Source organism: Haliotis asinina, chromosome 12 (assembly GCF_037392515.1).
Source record: "Haliotis asinina isolate JCU_RB_2024 chromosome 12, JCU_Hal_asi_v2, whole genome shotgun sequence".
Lineage (NCBI taxonomy): Eukaryota > Metazoa > Mollusca > Gastropoda > Lepetellida > Haliotidae > Haliotis > Haliotis asinina.
In genome coordinates this window covers 38,185,166-38,211,980 of record NC_090291.1, presented here as the reverse complement: position 1 = coordinate 38,211,980, position 26,815 = coordinate 38,185,166, and the positions used below count along the sequence as shown (strand labels likewise).

Below are 26,815 nucleotides of genomic sequence, written 5' to 3'. Positions count from 1 at the left end.
AATGTTACTGGTGATAAAACAATACTTGACACGAACAGTTTGAACGTTTAGCAACAAAACTTGAATAGCCAACCATCTTTGTGATGAAATCAATCCAACCTGCATTCGGTTGTTAGTTTAGTTTTACGTCCCACTCACCAGTATTCCAGCTATATGCCGGCGGTTTGTAAGTCATCAAGTCTATAGCTGACGTTCCAGTGATCAACAGCATGAGCATCGATCTACGCATTTGGGATTCGATAACACACCGTAAGAAGCGACTATACTCTGATCGGGTGGTCACTGGCTTGTCTAAGACAAATCACCGCATGACAGTTGCGTAGATCGACGACGACGACGACGATGATGATGATGATGATTATGATGATGATGATGATTATGATTGTTTTAGAAGCAATACGTTGTCAAACGCAGTGCTGGTAACAATCAGGGCCGGTATCGAAATGAAAAATGGCATTTTGGCTTTTTCAAAGTATTGCTAATATACCCTTTTCTGTATCAAGACGTGGGGTGGGTGTCTGTGGGAAGAACGTTGGATGTGGAGGTGTATAGAATCTCTACTTCTTGTGACCTTTACCTTTGAAGATAATTTCAAGCGATACTGAATATTTAATACTACTCAGCAACAAGACGAATACCATATATTGCTTGTCTGTTCATATATATTTTAGGGGCAGTAGAGAGACAGTTATATTCCTGTGATAAACGATAGGAACTAGAATCAAACGACATTGATGGTCTTGCAATGTACTGCGAACTGGAGTCAATATTGAAGACTGTTTACTGATGTGTTCAATACAAATGCTTCAAAGATCCACTCGAACATAGCCGAGGTTCAGAAGGTTCCTTATTCTGCGTTTTATAACGGGAGCGTGAGGGTGTGATATTTCAATATTTCGTTCACTGTGTCCATGTTATGTACCGCTACCACAGTATTATTCCACTATCATATTTCGTTTAAATACAGTTATACAAGACTGAAACAAAACCATCATCATACCCATCTGCAGATATACTCCTTTTACACATTTTATTGGAAAATAAGTTCATTTTCTTTTTCAGGCGCAAAGTTTCGACATGTGGAACATAATTTTTGAGTAACATAAGAGTACTTACATACTTCTTCCTCGCCCGATGGAAAGAATAACTCTGATTTTCACAAGCTGTAGCATAAATCACTGGTAGTTGAAAGACTTAATACTACCTAGCAACTGTTGTTTATTTATTCCTTTATATATTATATTATATATTTATATACCACGTATACCATATATCCATCTGCCTGAATGCATAGGTTATAATGTGTTAATATGATGATTTATTTGCTTGTAAATAAATGTGTTTATATGTATATGTATTACTTAGTATCTTATATATCTTAATCTCCTCTCATACCCCACTCTGCATTGCGTTTGTACACTTCCGGCTCGGGAAATGCAATCTTAAAAACCCCGTATTCCGTCAACACGATGTGATAACTTATAATATTTATTTTCTATATGATGCTGACCTCTGGTTTTAAAAAATCTTAGTGAGCAAGCACTATAAATCTAGTCCAAGCAGCCACGCATACATACGCGTGCACGCTGTCATATGAGAGAACTATTCTGAAGTGCGATAGCAAAATACTCATTCAAATTCAGGAAAAATATTACAACGGTGAACACCACAGTGACCTTCTTTATCTGTCGGTAACATGTACCACACTACAATTCGGTATCATTACAATTGTTAATTACTGCATACTAAATGTATATATAAACGCACACAACCAAATTCTAGTGCTAAAAGGCATCGAGGATTTTTTGAGTGCCAGTGTCATACTATGTTTCCGACACGAGTGCTTAAATGGTATTTCCCGAGCGAGAGCAAGTGATATACCGATATTTCGGCAGAAGTGTCGTAAACATAGTGTGATGTGGGCGCGAATATGGTATTCTGATTATTACCGAAGTCGTCATTTGAGGAAAATAAGCCCAAATCTACTTTCAAACATAGACTGGCTACCCACCGTTGCCCCATGTAGAACGCAACGTGACAGAAGAAACGTGACGTCATACCATTGTTTATGGCGTCACGTCACCATGACAAAGTGATAGTTGCCCTAGGGCATCATATGAAAAATATTAACCCCGACATTCTAGCTCTCGTGGGTAATAAACTGCAATCACCCATACAGTACCCATGGTTATCGATGATAATGGTTTTAAATACTAGTGTTCAGACTGAGCACTAGAAGAGGGCTTCATACTGATTGGTCACTTTGTTTCCACTGCTTACGCTGTTTTCCCACATGAAGGTAACGTCACAAATCGCAGATATGAAATAACGTCACGCAATGCATTGATTTGACGTCATTCCAACAATTGTCTTTTATAGCCCATTACAACCTGTCATAAAACAGAAAAAGATATAAAGATGATTAACCCACTCCCAACTCGGATTATCTGACCATCGTCCTTTTTCTCGGCTTGGGGCGTAATTCACTCAGGACAGAAACGTCAAGCAGTGGGTAACTCCCGAAGTCTTACACCTTGAATTTTGAACAGTATGACCGTAAAAGTGTATTTGAAGGCAATAGCGCCTATTTTGTATGCCGACGGTGAAGAGAGCAGTTAGACAACTCCTCCTGCAAACGTCAAGAGCTATGTACCGCCATTTTCTGCTAATACTAAGTAACGTGTTTTCCTAAGTTTTAACTATATTCTGTCAGATTTTTATTTGTATTTCATAGAATAAAATTAGCGGCGGGGTAGCCTAGAGGAGAAAGCGTTCACTCGACACGTCGAAGACCCGGGTTCGATTCCCCACTTAGGTTCAATGTGTGAAGCCCGTTTCTGGTGTCCCGCCATGATATTGCTAGACTATTGCTTAAAGCGTCGTATAACTAAACTCCCTAACACTCAGTAAACAAACACCCACTGCAAAGTTTCTAACGCGGCTAGTCCGGGCCAGAAGTGTATGTTTCACTTGTGTAACGTCTGTATTTTTTCTTAACACAACTGCTATAAAAAAGTCTTTTCATAGATTTTCTGGTTCCGCAATTTACCTCTCTGATTCGTATTGTGAGATAATATATTGCTAGTCAAAGGCTTTTATCTGTTATACGAGTGTCGCAAGGTATGATGAAAAGGCCGGTATGTCACCACGATCCCATTTGAAACACGTTTAGCGCAAGTGAATCCTACACCCGAGATCGAAGTGAAACTGCCCGAGGACTTGCGTTCCGGTCGGACCTATGCTGTATGTGAACAGCATTTGTCTCTTAGGATAGCCTCACACATCGATCTAGCTACAGAGACGGGGCAATTTTGAAAATACTTAATTGTACGAGTAATTACTATGGCGGAAGCGGCGTGTAAGCAATCGTCCGTGATTGGCGTACATGTTGGCGCTTGATTGTACAGGTGTAGGCCCGCTGCATGGACGACCTGTCCTAGTGACCGCTTGCATGGGTGGGGATGATTGGGTAGAATTACGTACTTCTCCCTTCCTTCTCCTAATGAATTTCAATGGGGGATTCCATTTTTATTGCCGTTTGCTTTTACATGTTGTAGTGGAGATGAGAGTTGGGGTTGTAGTGGTGGCACTATAGTTCCTGAAATACTAAAAGAGAAGCTTGATTAAATCTATACCGACAAAGTTGTGAAGACGTGCAGGACTCACGGGGTACGACGTCACACCAATGAAACCAAAATTGATTGTCCTTGTACAAAACAAACTTAAAAGACTTAAATTTGGTTTGATCATTCAGTTTTTGTTTGGCATGTTGTTTTACGCTGCACTCAGCGTCATTCCATCGAGCCTGGACAGACATCCCAGTGATCAATATCATGAGCATCATCTTATGCAGTTGGCATACGATGACAAGTGTCAACCCAGTCAGCGACCACACGATACCGATAGGTGACTCCTACAGACAGACAGGCAGACAGACAGACATATGTTTTATTTACGTCTCACAATAGGCATGGCTTTCTCAAGACCAATGCTAACCCGGGTCTTTAAGGGGTCGGATCATACAGTCAAACTGTTGTTTTCTTTTAACCCAAATTGCATCATGTACATCCCATCACATAGGTTTATAAGAGATAACGTCAGCTGGAGATCAACTGCACGTCCCGGGTCGATTTTTTATATTTTGTAGCTTATAGGTTTTCGAATGTTTAGAGATATTTGAACTTAGAAAAATTTTGTGGAATTTCTCTCTGATGATACTCAAATAGGGCATTAAGTATATCCACATCGCCACAAAAACTGCTCAACAGAATTGATGCAGCTTACACATGTGTTTCATTGGGACTCGAAAGGTGTGCATCTCATAGTTGCATAGATGTTTACTGAACTTGTTTACTACAAAGTCATCATCTGAGCATACTTAGTGTAGGGAACGCTTCCTACAGGAGAGGGGGCATCCGTGTCCCTAGACACAATTTTGTCTTGTTCTTGCTTAAATCTCGCTACAGTGACAGTCAAACGCCTCTTCAGGGACGCTTAAACATGTACTGTTAATATGCTTAAAGACAATCAGCTCTGTGCTTATGTATTATAGATAGTTAACTCTACTGGGATATAACATGTCATCCTCCCGCCGTGCTTCCAGTCTTCAAAGAGGAATACATTCTCGGGACACATTGCCGGTTTGTATCGGTTTGATTGAAATGATTCAAGCCCCTGATTCCGTCTGCTTAATCGACGTGACAGTTGGGGTGTGTGAAATGTTAAAACTCACGTTAAAAAATGTTGCATCTACACAGCGACAGAGTACTTCGACCCCCATAGGGCCGGGGGGTAGTCAGGTGGTTAAAGCGTTCGCTCACCACGCCAATGCCCCGGGTTCGATTCCGCAAATGCGCACAAAGCCCATTTGTTTTGGTGTTCCCCGCCGTGATATTGATGGAATGTTGCCAAAGAGGCGTAAAACAAAACACTCACGCACTCAATACAGCCCCAAAGATTGTAGTTGCCAACAGGTGGTGCCCCAGTGATAGATACCAACGGTGCACAAATGTGAAAAATGATCTGGAGTTTTTTGCTTTAGTGTGTGAGTGTGCTTTTATGCCACTTTCTAACCCCCTTCCGATTTTTATTTTATTTATTTATTTTATTTTATTTTTATTTTTGCTTTAGAGATCAGGGGCATAATGCCTGCTATTCCGTGTAGGAAAAGATTTACACTTAACCTCTTGTTGGAAGCAAGAGGAAGGGATTTTTTCTTATTTTCACACTCACACCCCCGCACTCCGTACTAAAATGTTATTGTGACATTTAAACTTAATCTGCGTAAACAAGAACATTCGTACCTTTTAGTTGATGTTCATTGAACTCCAAAACTCCAAAACTAGATATCAAAATTAACATGCTCATGGTAATTCAATTACTTGGTATAGAACCTAAATTGTGGCTATTGCAGCAAGGAATATTTCTTATGATATACCTGGTGTGGCTGTACAGGGTAAAGTGATAACATGTAGGTATATTATATAAACATTTAGAAACAAAGAAATCATGCACAGCAAGAGAAGATCATACACATGATCAGTATATGCCTGTACATTTATTCAGTTGGATCGGAACTGAAATCACATTTCAAATGATGGATATCTCGATATGTTTCATACAGTTGTTCAGTAGTGGTTGTTGTGCTATCAGACGTATTTCGTACAATACATTCAACACAAACTATTATAGCTCTCTGTTCTACCGAACAGACTAACACATTGAAGACATTTCATTAAGGAAAATAGAAGACGGAGACTGTCCCTGATTTCATGCAGCACATTTTACGAAAACAAAATAACGACATGTGTTTTTGAAAATGCACGTACAAACCCTGGTACTCCTGTAAACTCGGTTCTCAAGCACGCTGCCTGCTTGTCGCACACGTTCAATATAGCGCAGGTATATAAATATGAGGTTGAACTCTGCATGTAAACAAACTGAGAACGTGCTGACCAAGCAAATCTCCCTCCTCGGAGATGCCCATAATATTACGTCACGTGTCGTAATCCAGTCCTTTTATTATCGGCCGGCGTAACACCTCCCTGATAAGTGATAAAAACAATTACTAACCTGTAGTTCACCCACTCCGACCCCCCCGAACCCAAGACGCCATTACTAATTCGTTGCCTGAAACGTCAAGTAGCCGACTCTTTGTTTTGACGCGCAGCCGGTAGGTTGTTCAGAAGGCGACCCCTCCCCCTCATCGTCCCCCGCCCCTCCTTCTTACCACCCTTAGTTCTTTTTCTCGGTGGGTCCCGCCAGTCACTATACCTTGGAGAATTATGTGCACCATTTGGAGCAATGCTTTTACGAAGTTTCGCGGAAATAGGCGAGTTCTTCCGAATGACAATAACGGACGACAGCGGGTAATTACAGTGTACGGTTCCCTACCCAATCGATCAGATCTGCATGTCGGAGCTTTGTCCAAAGCCGTTGGTTAATACAACGTGTTGTTACATGACGAGTTTTGCTTTCAACGGATTCACAGCTATACCCACCTGCCGACTTGAATCAGTGCAAGGTGGTCGGAGCTACATCCATGCCTGTCACTCGAAGGCAGAAAGTTTTTGTAAAATATCACGCAACGTATATTTAAAAAAAAATTAAGTAATCATAATAATCATTTGAAATGGTGTAACCAACATCTGTAAAGGAGAAGACTGGGTACGGTGAATCAGGCTATATAACCCAGCGTAAAGTATTGAGATGTTTAGAAAGAGATAAATGGAAACACGAAGCTGTGGTAATTTCTGCAAACATGAGGTTGAAAGATATGGTGCCTTGGTTCATGAAAATAACGTTAATGTCATCATGATAAAACGTAATAAAACCACAGATATTGCATCGATATCTGATAATACTAGCAATGATAACAGCTCAAAGTAACCGCTCAAGTAATAATACTTGTCCGTTATAATTGTGAGGATAAGTACTTAAACCAAGTGTTATGAAATCCAAATATGTATTAAACAGCTATTCCTCGATGTAAAACGCTCCAGCATTGGTGAGATCTCAGTGAATTAAATTAAAAGCATAACTGAACATACATTTCTGATTAGCACTTTATAACTCATTTACAGATCATAAAGGTATGGCTTTTCGTAAGAGGCGACTAACGGGATCGTGTGGTCAGGCTCGCTGACTTGGTTCACACATGTGATCGGTTCCAAATTGCGCTGATCGATGCTCATGGTTTTGATCACTGGATTGTCTGGCCCAGACTCGTTTATTTACAGACCGCCGCCATATAGCTGGAATATTGCTGAGAGCGGCGTAAAACTAAACTCACTCACTCACCCCATAAAGGTATGCTCTCTGACACATTTAGGATCCCCCAGGTGGCATATTACAAGAACTTTAATTAACATCAAAACATCAGACACATATTCAAAAAGTTATTGAAAGAATACAAGGTGCATGTCATCACCGAACAACACAATGACGTCATATATAGTTGAATGACGTCAACATGAAAACAGTTGTTCAAAGACTAACACATGTAGATGTAATATTCTAAGAGATTAAAAAGATATTACGATAACAATATTTTGTGTGTTTATATTTCCCCCAATATTGAAATCTGGTTGAAATGATGATAAAAGATGTGGAAGACCCTTTAGTAAGCAACCAATATTGTCACTGATAATTGTTTTCCGTACCATGTTTACATTTAGGTCACAACTGCAAGGTGCCCGATTCATCCGCAAGATACATACTATATATCTTTTTATCTCTGTAGTTAAAACATTAGTGAAATGTATGTTATAACATTCTGAATACAAATTACGAGGTCAAAATTATGTTTGTAGCGTATAAGATCCATTTATTTACCTTACACCAGGATCTATATAGTTACGCGGATATGACCTCAAAGCTGTGATGCGGTAGGTGACATGTCTCTCGTTTTTCCCGCCACTCGAATGTGAGTAGCGGTATCATACGCTAGTGATCGGCTAGCCATTGTCAGCCGCGATCACTGAGAACGGCGCAGATTCCTCGTCCAAGATGGGCTTGTCCGACGAGGGAGAGGCTAATGTGCAACAACGATATGAAGAACTATGTTTGGACTTAAATATGGACAAAACCGCCGAGGGCGAGGCGTGGGAATCGTACCAAAGGATTCAGCAAAATTATACTCTTGAAGTACGGGCTCTATCGTTCGGCCATGTTGAGTTTAAATGACCGGTATTCGTAGCTTCCGTCGTTCTGAGTTCGATCGGAGTACTGTTATAAATGATGTGATTGCAATTCTAATAAGTGCATATTTCCACTTCATGATAGATAGCTGACTTACATGTATCTGCATCGTGTTGTCTCGCGGAAACTTGCACGGATCGCCCATTGTTTTGGTCGTATCGATGTATACACACTATTTATGATCACGGGTGTCAGCCTAAAAAATAACTCTATTCTAATGTAGCTGAACTGGATTGTTGATAAAATGTTTGCTGTTTGACAGGGTGACCAGCTTCACTGGTTGGCATGCGCTTTATATGAAGCATGTCGACGAACTGTGGTGCCAACTGTGGGACGGGGACAAGTAGAAGGGAACTGCGTCTCACTAACAAGGTTGCTGCGATCAGCAAAATTCAGGTATTTGAAAATATGTCTCTAATCACAGCAAGCAATATAAGTTGGATCTCATGACATCCAGATTATATCATAATCAACCATCGACCGACAAAATAACACGGAAGTGAAAGAAACATCCCTGAGAAGACAGAGGATGAAATTGATCCGTATTTTGATTCCTGTCAGTTTCAGCATGTCAATTTCTTTTATTTTCAGTTTGATCCAGTTCTTTAACAAAATGAAAAAATGGGCGGATATGGCGAGTCTGCCTCAAGAGTTTAGGAATAAAGTTGACCGCCTAGAGAGAAATTTTGCAGTGTCAACGGTGATCTTCAAGAAATTCGAGCCCATTTTCTTGGATATTTTTGAAGCACCGAATGAAATATCACGACAGCAGAGGAGCAGAAAACCGCGGTATGTCATTTGTGTTCTAATTACTTAATCTTCATGTATCTACTTGTAGCTCCATCATATGTATAATATACTAGTTGCAGTGTTCATCCCCATCATCAAAGGTCAAGGTCACTTAAGAGTTTTGTTGCTGAGGGAAACTCGGATAACTGGGCTATATTTAGATTCCCCTGAAGCCACGAGTCTCTGCATTTGCATATGCAAATGTACTTGAAAACTTTTTTTTATTTTTAAATAAGAAAAAATTGGGGGGTGCTTGAAGTAAATGCAATATTCATTTATGATAAATTGAATCATTTTTATAAAATATCACACCATGTTGTAATTTTATCTAGCTTCAGTTTCATTCAGAAACAGCTTACATTTCTTCAGTATGAGGGTATTTAGTATGAAAATTATGATTTATGTTTTGAAGTCGCATTCTTAAGTGACCTTATAGAGGATGCAGTAGTATTCTATAGAAGTTCACTTGTGTTTAGTTATTGTTGTCAATCTTCCTTTTGCTCATTTGTTTATTGTGCTTATTATAGTAATCACGTTAATATAATGTCAACGATGCTTCTCTAATTGTTGTGGTAATTTCCAGAAAATCTAGTCATAGCAAGTCCCGTGTATCTTCATCTGAACGGAACAGGTACCCTCTCCTTCCCGACCCCTTACCCCCCCAAAATGTTGGCATTCTAACACTTTCACCTGTTGCGTTAACACTTGATTACATTTTGTAGATGTTAGATGCTGCACTGGTTACCATTTAGATGTTAGTCATGCAGTTTCACTACTGCAGATTTAACATAGATAACCCAGCACCCTTTTTAACACCTAAATTCCATGTTTAACATTTTTACATATCTTCTTCACCCAACTGTCACAGGAAGTATTTAACGTGAAACTGTTTCACTTTGACTTACAAGCAGGGTTCCAGGGGATCCTGCGGTTAAAAAGTTTACTGGGGTCCTCAACAACAATGATAATGTTATTCATTTGTGTAGCGCATTTATCCGATGTAGCAATGCACAAAGGCACAGTTGTCTGTGATTTTGCACTTACGTTTTGTTGTAGTTGGCACAAAACAGATGAGTCTTAAGTTTTGATATGAAGTCATCCAGCATCTGACTTTTGCAGATCTCTTCTGACAAACTGTTCCACTGCAGTGGTACAGCATTTGTTAGGGATGTCACCATAACTCTTGGTTCTTGATTTGTGCACTTTAGGCAGATGTTGTGAGGTACATCAAAGGGTGCATGGTGGCTTTGTGGGGCTGAATCAGGTCACAAATGTTGGCCAGAGAAGGGTGATTAACTGCTTTGTTGGCAGTTGTTATGTGCTTGGAAGCGATTCTGCTCTTAACAGGCAAAATGATGATAGTATGAGAATCATGTATAGTATTGAAACGGTGTAGTTCAGTGTACATTGGTGTGTCAGTAATGAAGCAAACATCTTAATGGATGACTCTTGGTGCACTGTAGATGCACACCCTGTGTATGTATGTGCATCTGGAGGAAGCAGTTTACTTTAGGTTTCCATTCTCTGCATTTGTGTGTACCAGACGCTCATTTGTGCATACCATAATACCATGGTAAAAGAAAATAGTCTTGACTTGAAGTTAATGATGCTTGTTATTGAAAAATCTCAAATTAAATTAAATTAAGTTAAATTCCCCTCCTGGCACTGTATATGCAGGCTGTTACTAGGATTGATGTTCTTGAGGAATGGTACGGTTCAGACCAGTGTCATTTACATATTAATAATAAGGATATTTATTTACGGAGTACAAGTTTCACATGACTCGGGGAAATTACTCGAAGCATTGTTGTCATGTAGATTCATGCTTATCGAATGTTATTTAGGGATGGACATGTTATTCAGTGAATCCACAGTTTCCAGGGAAACATGACATAGACTGTGACTGTTAGGATGTCATCTTGTCCGGAGCAAATCTCTTAAAGTATGTATGCTGGCTTCATCAAACTCGGTACACATATCAAGCATGATCCCTAGATTTGCCTTTTGGGGATTAGACACATATATGAACTTTATTTTTTATGATTTCTATGGAAAACTGACTTTTACTGTGACTATCAGTATGTCATCTTGTCAAGAGCAGATCTCCTAAATTATGTATGCTAGCTTCATCAAACTTGGTACACATAGCAAGCATGAAGCCCTAAATGTGCCTTTCAGAGTTAAGACCCAGATGTGAATTTTGTTTCTTGCGGTTTCCATGGAAACATGACTTTGGCTGTGACTATGACAGATGATTAGGATGTCATCTTGTCCATGGCCGATCTTCCAAACTATTCATGCCAGCTTCATCAAACTTGGTACATATGTCAGGCATGATCCTTTGATGTTCTTTCTTCGATCCATCTATGAACTTTAATTTTTGGGTTTTGGATGGAAACATGACTTAATCTATGGTTTTAAGGATATCATCTTGTCTGGATCAGATCTACCAACCTCTAGCTTTATCAAACTTGGTACACAATGCCATCCTGTCTGGATCAGATCTACCAACCTCTAGCTTGATCAAACTTGGTACACATGTTCGACATGATCCCTTTAGGGCCTTTTGGGGGTTACACCAATGTGTGAATTTTATTTTTTGTGCTTTTGATGACAGTAAGTTTGACTTTGACTGAAATTGGTGGTTGTGCTCTTTACTGGAGCAGAACTTTAAAACCGTTCACTTTCTTCTCTAAACTTAGCACCTAGGTCTGGTGCTCTCTACTGGTGCCTTTTGGTAGGTTTGGATTTCTGAATAAAATATTTTCGTGTTCGCAAGGCAACAAGTTCAAGCTCATCTGAATTTGCTGGTTGTGTTCTTTTCTGGAGCAGAACTGTAAAAGTATGCAGTACTCTCCTTCCACTCTGCCATATGCACACCAAATCATTGACATACTGTAGTCATTATAAGTAGACATGTTCATGAACGGTATTTTGCCGTGGAGGATATTGATGAACTAGAGTCTGGAACAGACAAGCTAGTGATTAACAGCATGAACATACATCTGTGCAATTAGGAACCGATGACATGTGTCAACCAAGTCAGTGAGCCTGACCACCCGATCCTGTTTGGTGCCTCTTTACGACAAGCATAGTCGCCTTTAATGGCAAGCACAGGTTGCTGAAGGCATATTCTAGTATTCTACCCTGCACTTTCACAGGTCGTGTTGGGAAAGAAATTGACTGAATATTGTGTCCAGGCAGTGACAGGATTTTCGCAGTAGAACGGGAGCTAAGAAACAGTTACTGTTAAGTGTCTGGTTACCTTAAATAATAAACAATGAGGACGTGTACTTGTGTCATGGTTGCAAGAATACAAATATGTCATTGTTCATTTTTGCTCTTTCATTACCAAGAGTGACATGCGTTAAAAATTTATGAAGGAAATAATAAGCCGCTATTGTCAACAGGATACACCTAAGAGTGTTTAACATCATAAGAGATTACCAGTGGTGTGTGCTTGTTTTAAGAACGGACTTGCATGTCTAAGGTCCAGGGGCTGCTTTCACGAAGCAACCTTTGTTAAGATTGACCTGAAGTCCCGATTCTTCAACACTGCACTACAGTTACCTTACTCACTTATGAACACCTTAGTACTTTGTGAAAGAAGGCCATGTTCTCATACTTTTCTGATACTAGCTGTAGGGATGATTATTCCTGTTTTCAGTTACCTGTTACCATGGTCTAGAGTTAATTATTTACATGAAACGGATCTGCCTGTAGTGTTATTGACCCTGTCAGAGAGCAGTATCTCACCTCATGATCAAATAATATATCTTGAAGACTTGATACTAGACCTTGCTGAATAGGGTGTGCCAAATTCAACAGCTAGAAAGCCCTACCGAAGAATTTGTGATTGACTCTACACTGTCAACCACTAGTTGGCTTATTCAGACCTGGTCCCTCTGTTGCTATGATACAAAGAAAATGTGTGACATTGATCCTTATTCCAAAGCAGGGTTCGAAATAACTCCCCTGGTATCCATTTACCTGTAATATTATACAAGATTATTAATAATTCAGGTCACCTATTCTGTGTTGAGTCTTACAGTCCCAATCCAGTTAATTAGTCCAACTGACTTTATGCATGATCTTGTCTGAGTTGAGTGCCCCTTAGACATTATGTTTAAGAATAGGAACCCATAACCATTAGAATTTTTGTGTATGTCCAAAAAGCTCTGAGAGTTTGTGTTAATCTTATTTAATTTGTCCCCAGAGTTTGTAGCAAGTTCAATTAGGACAAGTCTACAAACATGATGCTTTGGGATCTGGCTCAGCATTATTGCCCATAATACCGCTAGTCAATAGATATTTTTCCTGCAGGTTAGTCAACTTTCACAGACTGGAAATACTGTTGTTGTTTCTTGAGTGGACTATTGTTATTGTTTATTGGGCATATTGTTGCTGGGGTTTTTTTTTGTTTTTTTTGTTGTTGAATATTGTTATTGTTTCTTGGGTGTAACGGGCATTGGGACAGAACTTTGACAATGTGCCATTTTCTGGATTATCAGTTGTTTTCTGAATTTAGAATGGGCCACTGCCCTTGTATCAGTGGTAAACTGCAAAATTCTAATGAGCTATTTTCTCTTCTAATGTGGAAAATGGCCCAATCTTACACAATTGTTATTGTTCTTTGGGTGGAATATTGTTATTGTTTCTTCATTTATACTTGGTGGAATGTTGTTATTGTTCTTTGGAAGGAATATTGTTATTGTTTCTTAGTGGAATATTGTTATTGGTTCTTCATTTATACTGTTGTTATTGTTTCTTAGTGGAATATTGTTATTGTTTCTTCATTTATACTGTTGTTATTGTTTCTTAGTGGAATGTTGTTATTGTTTCTTGGCTGGAATATTGTAATTGTATTCATGCAACTGTTGAAAGATATTCACCTGTCATCTCTGACTTAAACAGTCTGGAAATATTGGACCATTGTGGTGGACTGCTGTTGTTGCCTCTTAAGTGCCACATAGTTATTGTGCACTAAACAATAGTCAAGCCTAGGCCTTCTCTGACAGTTTGAGAGATTAGTTGACATGAGATGGATATCAGTTTAAGAAAGACTATTTCTGTTTCACTTCACTGCAAGATTGCAAAACACATGTATCATTTAATAAAGTGCCTGTGGATGAGTGGCAGTTCGGTGGTTTCATCTTGTATCTGTAAAACTGAACGAAATAATAGATGTTATTTGTTGTTACCTTGTCTGTTGGAGGGCATCAAGTGGGTAGAACGAGTGGCTGAGTGTTTCAGAATGGGTATCATTAATACACTGTGGCACAGTGTCTCAGCTGACATGGTAATACCAGCATTTGTCTGGGAGTACAGGGAGATATCATTCTTAGCTATAAATGTACAATAATATTGAAGTTACTCAATCCCATATCTCAAATCTGCTGCCTTGATTATGGTAACAATTTCTTGATAAATGTACCCCTATGGATACTCCAGGTTAGAATTGGTCTTTAGCGATCAATGCTAGTTGTATCCATGGTTACAGGTTACAAAATATAATATAGCTCACGATATCAGTCTCTTGGTTAAGGTGGAAAATTGCTGCACAAGCTGCAGCAACAGCAGAGTGCAGTGTAGAGGAACACAGGCGCACAAACATGGTGTATAGTATTTCTAGATTTGAGTTGTTTTACAAGTTTACACAAAAGCTTTTCAAGAACAACTCTGTGGTTAATTAATATCTCTGTGCATCCCAGGGGGATCAACGGTCAGAATAGATTACATTTTCTGTTGTGTGACTAATTACTATTATTAAAATAATTCAATCTATAGTATAATGAGACTTGATATGACTAGTTACTAAGCTAGTACCAGCTCGTGCGATGATTCTGGGTTACACTTGGTCCTCGCCACCCAATGCTTGTTGGGACGAAATAGATAGGATGGTACTTAATTTGTTTTATGTCATTGTATCCCAGTTTCATGGATCGGTGCACATCACATCAGTCACCTCATGATCTCGTTGAGGAATGATTATTTAAATGTTGCTGTCACATTTTTCAAACATTTCAGCATGCTGCGTTACACAAGAAACAAAACTTTGCGGTTTTAGTCAGCCTTATGAGCTGTCCTGGGGCTCCTTATAGAGGCCCACTACATCTTTAACATAACAGCAAACAAACAAATTTAATTGGCACTATTTGTTGGAGAAAAGACTCCTCCCACCAAAACACAGAAAATGGTTATGGTGCTCATCTGTCAGCCCATCAGCATGTGAGCACTCTAAATCTAGACGGACTTTTTGCAGAAACCTAGTTTTACATAAACCACTTCAGGGATACAATTGTTATTTTTAAAGTGTGCCACAGGGCACTGAAAACGGCATTTAACTGTGCCCTTTGCTGAAAAAGGTATTTAAGTGTCCCCTTTGGAATTTGACTGTGTAAACTTGAAGAGTGAGGGGTTAAGTGAGAGAAAAAATAGATTCAGATTTGTTAATGTTCAGAGCTCCCGGTAAGCTTTTGACGTTGTGGGTATGATACCCAAACATATGAAACTAAGTGGATATTTCTATTTTCAAGTGGGTATCTATACTTTTAAGTACCCTCCATGTTTTTGAAACCTGCGTATTCAAATCAAATAAGTATAACAGGTACAACATTTTTTATTCAATTATAAAATAACACAAAACCATACCCCCCACCCCCCAACAATGCTAAATGATAGCTGATAGCTAATACGACATTTTCCACTTGTGCTGTGAGAAATAATATGTGCATATATATAGTCTACATCCATTTTGGTGTAAAGCAAGATACCAAGATTAATATTATATGATGTTAGAGCCATGTTTTCAGACTATCAGTTATTTAGGCAGTCCCTCCTGGATTCCACGGCAAATTATACCAAATTCTGCACCCTATTTTTCAGTATTCTGCAAAACATTCTGCGCTTAAAACATTTAGGAAAAATGACAAAAACATTTATACAGACCTTTATAGTTTAATTCTCAAACACAGATATAATGCTATTGCTAAGTACAGTACACATCACATCTTAAGTAAGCACCCACACCTTTTCTGTGTTTGAGAATTAAACACTCGCTGAAAGTTATTTCTCTCCTCTCATTCGTAACTTTATTAATAAAGTATGTTAATCACGGATTCTGCAAGAAAACGTGTTTTCGCGAACCAGACGTTTTTCTGCATGGAAAGGTAAATGATTTTTTCTGCAATCGCGGAATCCAGGAGGAACTGTTTTCTTTCAAAAACTTCCCATTGTGTTGTTTCACTTTCAACCCCAAGTGCTAATGTTCCAAGTTCATTTAAAGTATCACCTGCAATTGATTGATCTGATTGTGAAATACAGTATTTGCCTATTAATAGTAAATTATACATCTAGTAGTCCTTTAATGAAGTATTTTTCTGTTATACGCGTAAAAAGTACATATTTTACTTTGAGCGCGTTGAAGCTTTCTCCTGTGCTTGCTCACCATTATCGATTAGTTGACAAAAGGAAAACAACTATTTGATTGTTCACTTTTAATAGATGGGCCACAACTGGGATTTATTATATGTTGCACATTTTATTTGCATTTAGAATTGATAAGCTTTTTAATCTCAAATATGGAGGTCTGATGTTTGCATCATTTGCTGTGTATATGTTCATTATATTAGTGTGAAGTACCTTTATCACTGGCCTCACACAAAAAGAATGAAGTCACATAGTAATTACATTTAAATAACTGATATCTCAGTGCGCCTTCCATGAAACTCTTATTAACTGCAGTCATTATAACCGTGTCATTTAAACCGCACTTGCCTGAAGGACCAGTTGAACGTGACCATTGATGTCTGATGTAGTTGTAGCACTTGAAAGGCATTGTGTAGTAATGCCCAAGTCTGAAATTCTGGAATAATCAACTGACATCTCAATTTCAACAATTTTGATTTACAGCCGCCTGCCCTGCACATCCGCAGATGTTTTCAACTTCGCCTGGACAATGTTTGTTCAAGTCAAAGGTCAGTGGATCCATGTGATTTATAGATAAAGTGTCAGTGTGACATAAAAGGCAACAATGTTTCTGCAAGGCCTTGCATTATTATCAGGAAGTGTACCCTACAGAGGTACCATCTGCTATCTTAGGTGTGCCAAATTTTGAAGACTAAAAAAGGCAGCCTGGAGAAGGGGGTTGGCTTATCTTTTGTAAAACTTTTTTTATGGTGATTGGTAAGAAAATGAAAATCTTTTCCATGTGAACGAACTAGAAAAATAACTTTGTCAAATTTGTAATTAAGCATCACCAGACAATATTATTTACCTTTCAGTTCTAATTTGTTTTTGCCAGGCATTGTCATAAATGCAGAGACTGACATTACCAGGTGTATTTGTCTTGTGTACAGAACTGGAAATAGCTATCTGCATGCTTCCCGGCAACCTGCCAGTGATACAGTTAGAAAAAATAAAACGGGGTGAATTCTTATGCAATGATCAGTGAAATATAATGCCTAAAATTATTATTTTACCAAGATAGACGTATCCTAGTACTGTGTAATTTTAATTAGGCTGCCTAAGAAAAACTAAATGTTTCTCAGGCACATGTTTTTCAAAAGTGACGAGGGCGGTAAATTTTGATAGAAACTCATGTTAATATGTTGTAGATTCAGTCACACTCGTTCTTAAAGCATCCTCAATATCTCCAGGGTATACGTTTCGAAAAGTCTCCACAATACCCAGGATGCATCTACGGCTCAGCCCGATAAATTTATTACCTCCCTTGGCTGGCTTTTTATCCAATCAGGTGTCTACGCTGTGAATTTGAGCGAACCAATCACAACTCACTTTCGCTTTTTAAATTCTCTAACCGATTAAACTTGGCAAACAAACCATGCGTAGGTTCTCTGAAAGTATTAGATGGATTTCTTGCATATGTTTTAAAAAAGGTTTCGGACCTATAACGTTGCATGTATGATTTCCCCAAATTGTGAGTCGCACGGCGAGCAAACCTTCGCAGTTGCAACTGCTACCTTTGTTGACACTGGCAAATTCGGTTATAACGGCGACCACTCTGATTGGCTACTGTGAGAAAGCGGAGTCAGCAAAGGGAGGTAATAAAATTATCGGGCCGACCCGTAGATGCGTCCAGGGTATAGTGGAGACTTTTCGGAACGTAGACCCTGGAGATATCGAGGATGTTCTTACAGGTACTCAGTCTTATAGTGGACAAATGGGTGATTGGGATGCTGCAAAGCCAGCATTATTTTTATCGAAATGGGAATAAATAATAATTATGCAGCAATGCCTGGGGAAACATTTTTCTTTTTTTATTTAGCCTTTTGTTATCAGGAAGGTTATGCAGACCCACATGAATGTAGAAGATGGAAGTTGTAACTGCATGGTATGAAATGAAATGAGCATGCCATTTGATACACACGTTTACCGAGGTGACTATCACGTGACTGTCCATGGATGGCAGTGCAGTAATAGTGGGTGGGGCTTATGTACAAAACATACCATTTTGATACCGATTTTAATGGTTTGCATTTCATGTGAGATCAGCTTATCTACAGTACTATATGGTAAATCTTTAAGCCTAAAAGTATGCTTTTGTGCTTTTGTTTGCCCCTGTCCTTTTTATGTAGTATTGAAGTTATCACACATTATTGATGTACCAGACATGAAGCATTACACCTAGTGCTAAGTATCCGTTACTATGAGGTATGAAGGCTCTGATTGTTCATCTAGATGTATTATGATTTGCTTGTTTATTCAGTGAATCAAACTGTATTCTTTCTTTTCGTTATCTCACTCTTTGTTATCGAATATTCACGAAGGAATGTTTTTAATTGAATTTTGGTGTTTTTCAACAGAGCAATATATGCAAAATGGGGTATATCCAAGTCATAAAGGACAATAGTTAACGCTTGTAAATATCAAAATTTGGCACTAGACATTGTCATGGTAAACGGTCAGTTTCAGCATGGTCAAAACATGTCAAAGAATCAGTTTAAAGGTCACATGCAACAGAAAAATCAAACATTATTAAAACACAATTCTCACATATTCATGACATCTAATATACAGTGCTGCTTGTTAAAAAACACATAAACAAAATTATTAGCATGGAATTGCAATTCTTAGGTGCAGTATTTTGTACTTGGGCTTACTTCATTCGAAACGAAACGAACCCAGTCATTGCGGGTGGCTGTACACTCAAGTGTAACAACGGCTTCTGATTGGCTAGTTCATTTGCTGATACGCTGAGGGCTCATTGTGTTTATAGAAAGATGATCTGTTTGAAGGGCATTTTATGAGTATGGCTATGTACAAGCAAGTGAAATTCTTTATGGATAACAAATTCTTTTATTATACTTGATGCGCTGTTCAGTATGGATTCAAATGCCGTTGTCAAACAAAATCTTTTAAACTGGAAGAAGTTGTTATCCATTGAGAATGTATATAGAGATCTTGGGTTATGTAAATACATGTTCTCTCAATTCGAGTTCAATCAAATCAAAAATCATCTCAGTAGAGATGGTGAACTACTGCTTGGCCGGAAACTGTCATTCGTCCAAGTGCAAAGCAGGACTTGAAACTGACAAGAGTTTGCTCCAGTTTCCGTCAAATCCAGTCAGCCGAATAAATGGATGTAATTTGTTTGCAACCCACAGACGTAAAAACTTGTCATGTGTACAAGTATTACACCTCCCTAATTACATAATGTGGCAGAGACAGGACTCAGGTGCATGAGTCATAAATCAATTTATTTTGTTTATGGCATAGGGCCTGATAGGTGTTAAGTTCAAATTGCATATGGTCAATGATTGAAGCTGTGTATTGCATATTGTCTTTACCAGACAAACAGGCAGACATTGAGCTTTCTCTGTGACAGAGTGTGCTTACCACTATCAACAAGATTTTTTGTGTAACGAATAGATTATTTACTTGTTTGTGTACACAACCAAGGTTAGAGTACTGCACACGACCTCATACTCCGGGCATGCATACTGTTTCAAGCTCCGTGAACCTATTCACTGCTCATGCGTTATGAGCATAACTGATGAAACCAGTTTTTCCCCCAGCACTTAGTGAATCGTTTGAAGTCATCGCGGTTTTTTTTTTTTTTTTTTTTTTTTTTCAACTTTATCGGATGAATTGGCACTTTTCATGATTTGTTTTGGTAAGTGCCTACCGAAAGTTTAAGAATCTGCAATGTTGTGTTTTACGTTGCATGTGACCTTTAAATAATTCACTGAATATAATGAATAATTCATGAACTGCATATTATTGTATTCATTACACAATATTTTGTTAAATGTATTGTATACTCCTCATAGGAGTTTAGTCCCAGTTGTAACACATTATAATTATTCTATTATTAGTGAATACAGGACATTAGGGTAGCTCAGTGGTTAAAACATATTATCATCAGGCCGAAGACGTGGGGTTGATTCCCCATAAGGACACATTGTGTGAAGCCCATTTCTGGTGTTTCCTGCAGTTGTGTTCCTGTTATGGTGCTAAAAGTGGCGTAAAACTAAACTTACTCACTCGATGAAGACAGGGAGCTAATTGCTTCTGCACTGATTTAACTTTGAACTTTTACATGGCGCTGTAACATCAGGTTTTCACATGACATTGTTCCTGTTTTGCCCCACTGATAACTGTTATAACTTCCTATAAGATTCACAAATGCTGTGAAAAACTGTTTGAAATGCCTTGATTCCAATTCCTTTTGCTGATTTATTGATTCCTAATTTTCTGAAAATCTTACTTTTTACATTTCTAAATGGCAACTATGAAGAAGCACATGATTCATTTTGACACCAACTTGATGCTGCTTTACAAATGCAGTCATGTATTAACTCTTTATGACATTGTTCCGGGACCACCCATGAAGGAATTCACAGTTATCTGAGTGTTTGAGAAAAATACTAATTAAGTCATTAATATTTTACCATTTAACCAATTCTTTTTCAATGTTTTCTAATTTGGTTTGGCTTTGACAAAACAGGATTATTGCGACACAACTTGTGAATATTTAATGGGTACAAAGTATTAAAATTGGGGCAGTTTAGATTTCTGGCACTTTCTGAAACATTTAATGACAGTGTTGTGGTAGTACATTCTTTGACATTCAAGCTGAATTTTGACCATTGTCGAATGAACCATTGACACTGAATAGCAAACATTTAGAATTCATATTTTAACATCATCATGAATTTGACTGACAATTGCTCTTTGTTTTCAAACGTAGGTAAATCTGTCATAGGCAGTGATGATTGACGGTTGTGTTGTTCTTTCCAGGTAACTTTCCAGCCATCAGTGACGACCTCGTCAACTCCTACCATCTGCTGGTGTGCTGTGTCGATTGGATCTATGCTAACGCTCTTCTTGGAGGACGCAAAGATTTGCTCAACCCAGAATTCTCAGGTAGGACAAGATTCTTGTTAAGGTATTAGGATCTGTTGGGTGGTTTATTGGTTAATGCTCTTGAATGTCATGCTGAAAACCCAAGTTTGAATTCTGACATGGAAATGGTCAGTGAGGGAAGTAGTCACTGGCCGGCTAAACCATGGTTAGTAAAAATCAGGCCAGTAAATCTGCATAGTCTGTGGCCTGACTATCTAGTGATTTTCAGGCGATCATTTTGTGAACACACCACTCTCTCTGACTTGTCAAGGTATTATACACTTTTAAATCAAGATTATGATCTGATAAACTGTTTCATCATATTAGAAGATTAATGACTTATTTCAGCATTAACAAACGGTTTTAGGCTTGTTTTCTGAGGTGTTTTCATGGTATTTTACCTATTTGTAACCTTTTGCTTAGTTTCATAATTCAAATTTCAGCCAGTGAATTATTTTGTGTGATAATAACGTTAAGGCATAGCTAGTCAGACTGGCTGGCAAAATTTTGAAACTATTTCTCACATGGGATATAGTGAGTGCAGTTATTTTCTAGAAGGACCCACGAAAGTCCAGGGTAGAATCAGCAACCCATTCTTGCTTTGAAAGATGACTATGCTTGTCGTAAGAGGCGACAAATGGCATATGGTGGTAAGGTTTGCTGACTTGTTTGACAAGTGCCATTGGTTCCCAATTGCGCAGATCGATGCTCCTATTGTCCATCATTGGATTGTCTGGTCCAGACAATTTCTGGAGGTGCCCAAAATGCTGCCATATAGCTGGAATATTGCCAAGTGTGGCTTCCAACTACCAACAACCCTCACACATAACGAGGGTAATATTGCTGGAATAATATATGTCAAAATGGATTTCAACCTCACTCAATATTCTTCCACATAAAACTGATATGAAATGTTAGAAATGAACTGACTGACTGTGATCAGGTTTGCCGGACAACTACCACAGTAGAGACTGGAAGGCGCCGGTAGAGGCTCCGTGCATTATCCAACTGCTGTGTGACAAGCATGACGGCCTTGTTGTGGAGGCCAAGACGATCAAGGAACACTGGTGGAAGCCACACATTAAGAAGCTCTACGAGAAGCGGGTATGTACATACCTCTAGTTGGAGCAATGATAACGTTGTAATTACTGGTGGCCTGATTTGTACTTGATTAGATAAGGTGTGGTTGCTCTTGTCATGTGTTCTCTCCCACCTGCTTCAAGGTATGTTCATTCCTGATTAGGTTTCAGAGGTTGTGATACCCTGAGCTTGTTGAATATTCATTGGACAGGTTTGTTATGAAGAGTTCTAAGGTGCGCATCATTTTTATCCACCCGGCATGTAATGCGGGGGTGGATATAGTCGACACCTCGTCTGTCCGTCCGTCCTTCCGTAATCATTTTGTTTCCGGAGCATAACTCGGAAACCATTCAATATTTTTAGACCAAACTTGATAGATTTAATTATCTCAACCTATAGTTGTGCCTTTTGCTGTTTACAGAGTTTTGGCATTTTTATATTTTTTTGTTTTTCCATAGAATATTTTGGTGTTAGTCGAATGGTGGGGTAGGCTTCGTTTCTGGAGCAGAACTCAAAACCGTTCAATATTTTTCTGCAAAACTTGGTAGATATGTGTGGCAGACCCCAAAGTGGTGCCTTTTGCTATGTACAGGTTTTTGTGGTTTATTATTTTCTCGGTTTCCATGGAAATGTTCTGGACAGTCTCAAAATGGAGGAATGGGCTTCGTTTCTGCAGAAGAACTCAAAAACTGTTCAATATGTTTCTGCAAAACTTGGTAGATGTGTGGCAGGCCCCAGAGTGGTGCCTTTTGGTATTTCCAGGTTTTTGTGATTTAATATTTTCTGGGTTTCCATGGAAATGTTTTGGACTTAGTCTCAAAATGGAGGGATGTGCTTCGTTTCCGGAGCAGAACTCAAAAACCGTTCAATATTTTTCTGCAAAACTTGGTAGACATATCAATCAGAACCTAAAGTGGTGCCTTTTGCTACTTACAGGATTTTGAGATTTATTGTTTTTTTGGTCTCCATGGAAAGGTTTTGTTTCTGGAGCAGAACTCAAAAATTTCTTAGTGTCTGTCAGTAAAACTTGGGGGAATATGTCATCTTCTGATGACTCTTGCTTGTTTTCGTCACACCTCATGCTGAAAGACTTTTTTATTGCATGCTGCTCAAAACAGCATTACTCACTTCACCCGTAAAGATTCAGGATAGACTTGATCTTCAGTAACCCATGCTTGTTGTAAGAGGTGACTAGCTGGAACGGGTGGTCAGGCTGGCTGACTTGGTTGACACATGTCATTGTATCCCAGTTGTTTCCCAGTGGTCTGGTTCATACTTGGTTATTTACAGACAGCTGCCATATTACTGTAATATTTCAGAATGTGGCATAAAACTAAACTCTCTCACTCACTGTACACCAACATCTTTGATTAGTGAGATCTCCACATGAGCTAAATATTTTAATAACGTAGAATAGTCACCATTACCGTTAGTTGTGTGTGGCACATAAACCAAGCTCTGAATACGTTGATACATTTTACGTTGAATTTGTTGCAGATTCTGAAAGGGAAAGTTGAGACTTTGTCAGCGATTTTGGAGACAGGAAACTTCGAAGTCAATAGGTAAGATACTTTTTAAGGGTTTTACTATTTAGTGAATGTGAAACATCTACAAAGGGTTTTATATGATTAAATATGATTTAATTGACCAGTATAACTGCAGTAGCTAAATTGCGTCTGGGACTGTCTTTCCTGACTCCATTGACCTGCCAAGCCAGCACAGAAGTGGGCAGGCATGAAGTATGTCAAACACCTCCCATTGTTGTTCATAAGCGGTCACTATAGCAGGTCTACTGCAATTTGTCTTGTCCCTACTATGTCAGTGTCTGTAAAGTTTTCATTAGTAATAATAAAACTTTACAATAATTACAATACCTTTCTGAATTTCATGGATTAATGCCCCAGAACTGCAGTCATTTGTCATTACTTACATTGATAATCTACCGTGCAACAGGATTTTTGTTATGAAATGTTGTCCACTTTTTGATCTACTGTTTTACCCTGTGTGTGCCAACCTCTCTTCATTTTGAGATTTTCCATGTCACTGGATTTATAAGTTCAAAGAAGTGTAAATTATTTCCCAAATCAGACATTTTAGTTACCCCATGTGACTAGCTGTTTGTCTTTTATTATGCAAAGTCACTGTTTAATAAGCTTGTGTTCACAGTTACTGTTTGTAGAGAGCAGTGGGGTAGTCTAGTGGTTATAGCGTTCTCTCTTCACGCCGAAGGCATGGGTGCGATTCTTGACATGGGCGCAATGAGTGAAGTCCATTTCTGGTGCCCCTTGCCATGATATTGCTGGAATATTGCTTAAAAAAGACATAAAACCACACTCGCTCACTGTTTATAGGAATACTTTAACAGTGACAACATGAGCTCTTTCAGTGCAGGATAAATCCACATTGTGTTGTAAGAGCAAATTAATGTCTGGGAAGGACAGTCTAATGAATAATTCAAACAATGCATTGCTTACTTCTGGGAAAGTGATACTATTCGTTTACTGGTCGGAAACTTTTAGGATTCCATTGGGACTTGTTGTCTTGTATGAAAGATTTTGGATATGACCAGTAGGGTGTGCCTCTGCTCAATTCAGCCTAGTTATTTATGTAACGTAATTTGGTTTTGGGAGATGGTAAGAAGCCCTGTGAGATAAGTACTAATCTGTTTATATGGGAATGTCACAAAGGAGAAAACACTCTGTCATGGCCTGACTGATTGTGAAGTACTGTACACCTCTGTACAAGCTTAGTTAATGCTGAACTCATCAGTATTCAAGGTATATGCTGTAGAGCTGTAACAATGCATTACACTATTGATGGATTGTAATTGGTAAGTTTGTGATAGCAATCAGTTGATGGTAAATACGAAAAACTATTGATGCATTGATAGTATGTGCGACAATCAGTAGTTCAATATTGATTTCAGTTGATAAATGCTCCACGTAAAATACAGGATGGACCTGATTCATTCACTTTGTTACAGAGTTATCTGTAACGTGTAATTGCGGGATTCCTGCAAAATGTACATACATTGGTGCGTCATTCATAAACATATGCACCAAAATTGGCACAAATTTATCTTCTGATAAGCATTTTTGCACGTCAAGTGCACAGTTACGTTTGCTACATAACGGTGTCAGTAATTCAGAAAGCAATATCAGCTAACCTAAATGTCCGAAATAAATGCAAGACATTCATAACTACTGGTTTCTTTCCATAACCAGAAAGAAGCCAATATAAATTGCTAGTGTGGGTATTTTGCTTGGTGGAACACTGTTTAATGTAAGGAGCTTGTATCGCAGTGTGGAGCTTTGAGCTTAGTGTGTATTATGGTGTTTATCATCAAACTTTATTGGTTTGTGGGATGTCAGATTGCCAAACAGAAGGATAACAGATTATTTTACAAAAGAAAATCAGAAACGATACCACTTATCAGCGACATCGAACCATCAGATGCAGGCAATTGAAATATCAAAGCTATCAATGTTTTTTTCTGAAGATACAATTGATGTTGCTGACAGGCAGATGAAACGGAAACAGGGGCTGCAAGGCCTAGTCAGTGGGTACACAAATATCTCCCATAGTGGTTACCTACATATCTTTGGCTCTCTTACGACAAACAGAAGTAGAGAGTTGACTTTCATCCCTTTGACAAAAAAACCCCCAACTAAACAATTTAATAAACAATGTTAGCAGAAAAACTTTACTTCTGGTATTTTTAGCTGTAAGTGGTTTTCTGAATATCTCTTATGAACCCACATTTACGAAAGTTAAAGAGCCAATTACCCCCCTTCCAACGAAATCCTGGCTGCAGCACTGTTAAGATTGTTTACTGATACACCTACCACTAGGTGTATAATTGAACAACAATATGTAATTTTTCTACATGTGTGCCAGTACCAATATTTGTCGTAATGTCTGCAGTTAATTGAATTAAAAAATGTGAAGTTTGTTTTGATTGGCTGCCCAAAGTCACTTGGTATACTAGATAAAACAATGGTATTTGTGCGGTAGCTGTTACATTAAATAGGGAGTATTTCTGCAATCAATTTACTGTCTTCATAGTCTCCATTAAGGCCATATAATACAACATCTCTGTAATTCGATATACCTTATCTTCAATATTTGCTTTATCCCATATAAAAATAGGAAAGTCAGAATGGCAAAACATGAGAGCGAAAAAACATTTAGTGTCTAATGGTGTCAGTGTTGCCACAGTATTTACACAGTTTACTCTCTTGTTCAGATATAAAATGCTATCTGATGTAGAATATAGGACGTAGGCCCAGTCAGTTTGTTTGAACGTACCCCTTACATTGTAATTGGTGGGATCGTGGTCCAGGTTGAACCTTGGATGAACAATGTGAGACTCATCACGTCT

At 38.5% G+C, this 26,815-nt stretch overlaps 1 protein-coding gene across 2 annotated transcripts in view; it reads left to right on the top strand.

The window, feature by feature from the left end:
* Positions 1 to 7,864: 7,864 nt before the first annotated feature.
* The window catches only part of LOC137257828 (retinoblastoma-like protein 1), a 39,178-nt gene continuing 20,227 nt past the window's right edge, over positions 7,865 to 26,815 (top strand). The window contains exons 1-8 of one of the 2 annotated variants that reach the window (XM_067795297.1): positions 7,865 to 8,145; positions 8,462 to 8,595; positions 8,791 to 8,988; positions 9,572 to 9,619; positions 16,900 to 16,964; positions 21,250 to 21,375; positions 22,298 to 22,458; positions 23,932 to 23,996. In XM_067795297.1, the coding sequence (XP_067651398.1) occupies positions 8,008 to 8,145; positions 8,462 to 8,595; positions 8,791 to 8,988; positions 9,572 to 9,619; positions 16,900 to 16,964; positions 21,250 to 21,375; positions 22,298 to 22,458; positions 23,932 to 23,996 (935 nt within the window). In that variant the 5' untranslated portion in view covers positions 7,865 to 8,007. The remainder of the gene's footprint in view (positions 8,146 to 8,461; positions 8,596 to 8,790; positions 8,989 to 9,571; positions 9,620 to 16,899; positions 16,965 to 21,249; positions 21,376 to 22,297; positions 22,459 to 23,931; positions 23,997 to 26,815) is intronic. The other variant, XM_067795298.1, reaches the window with a different exon arrangement.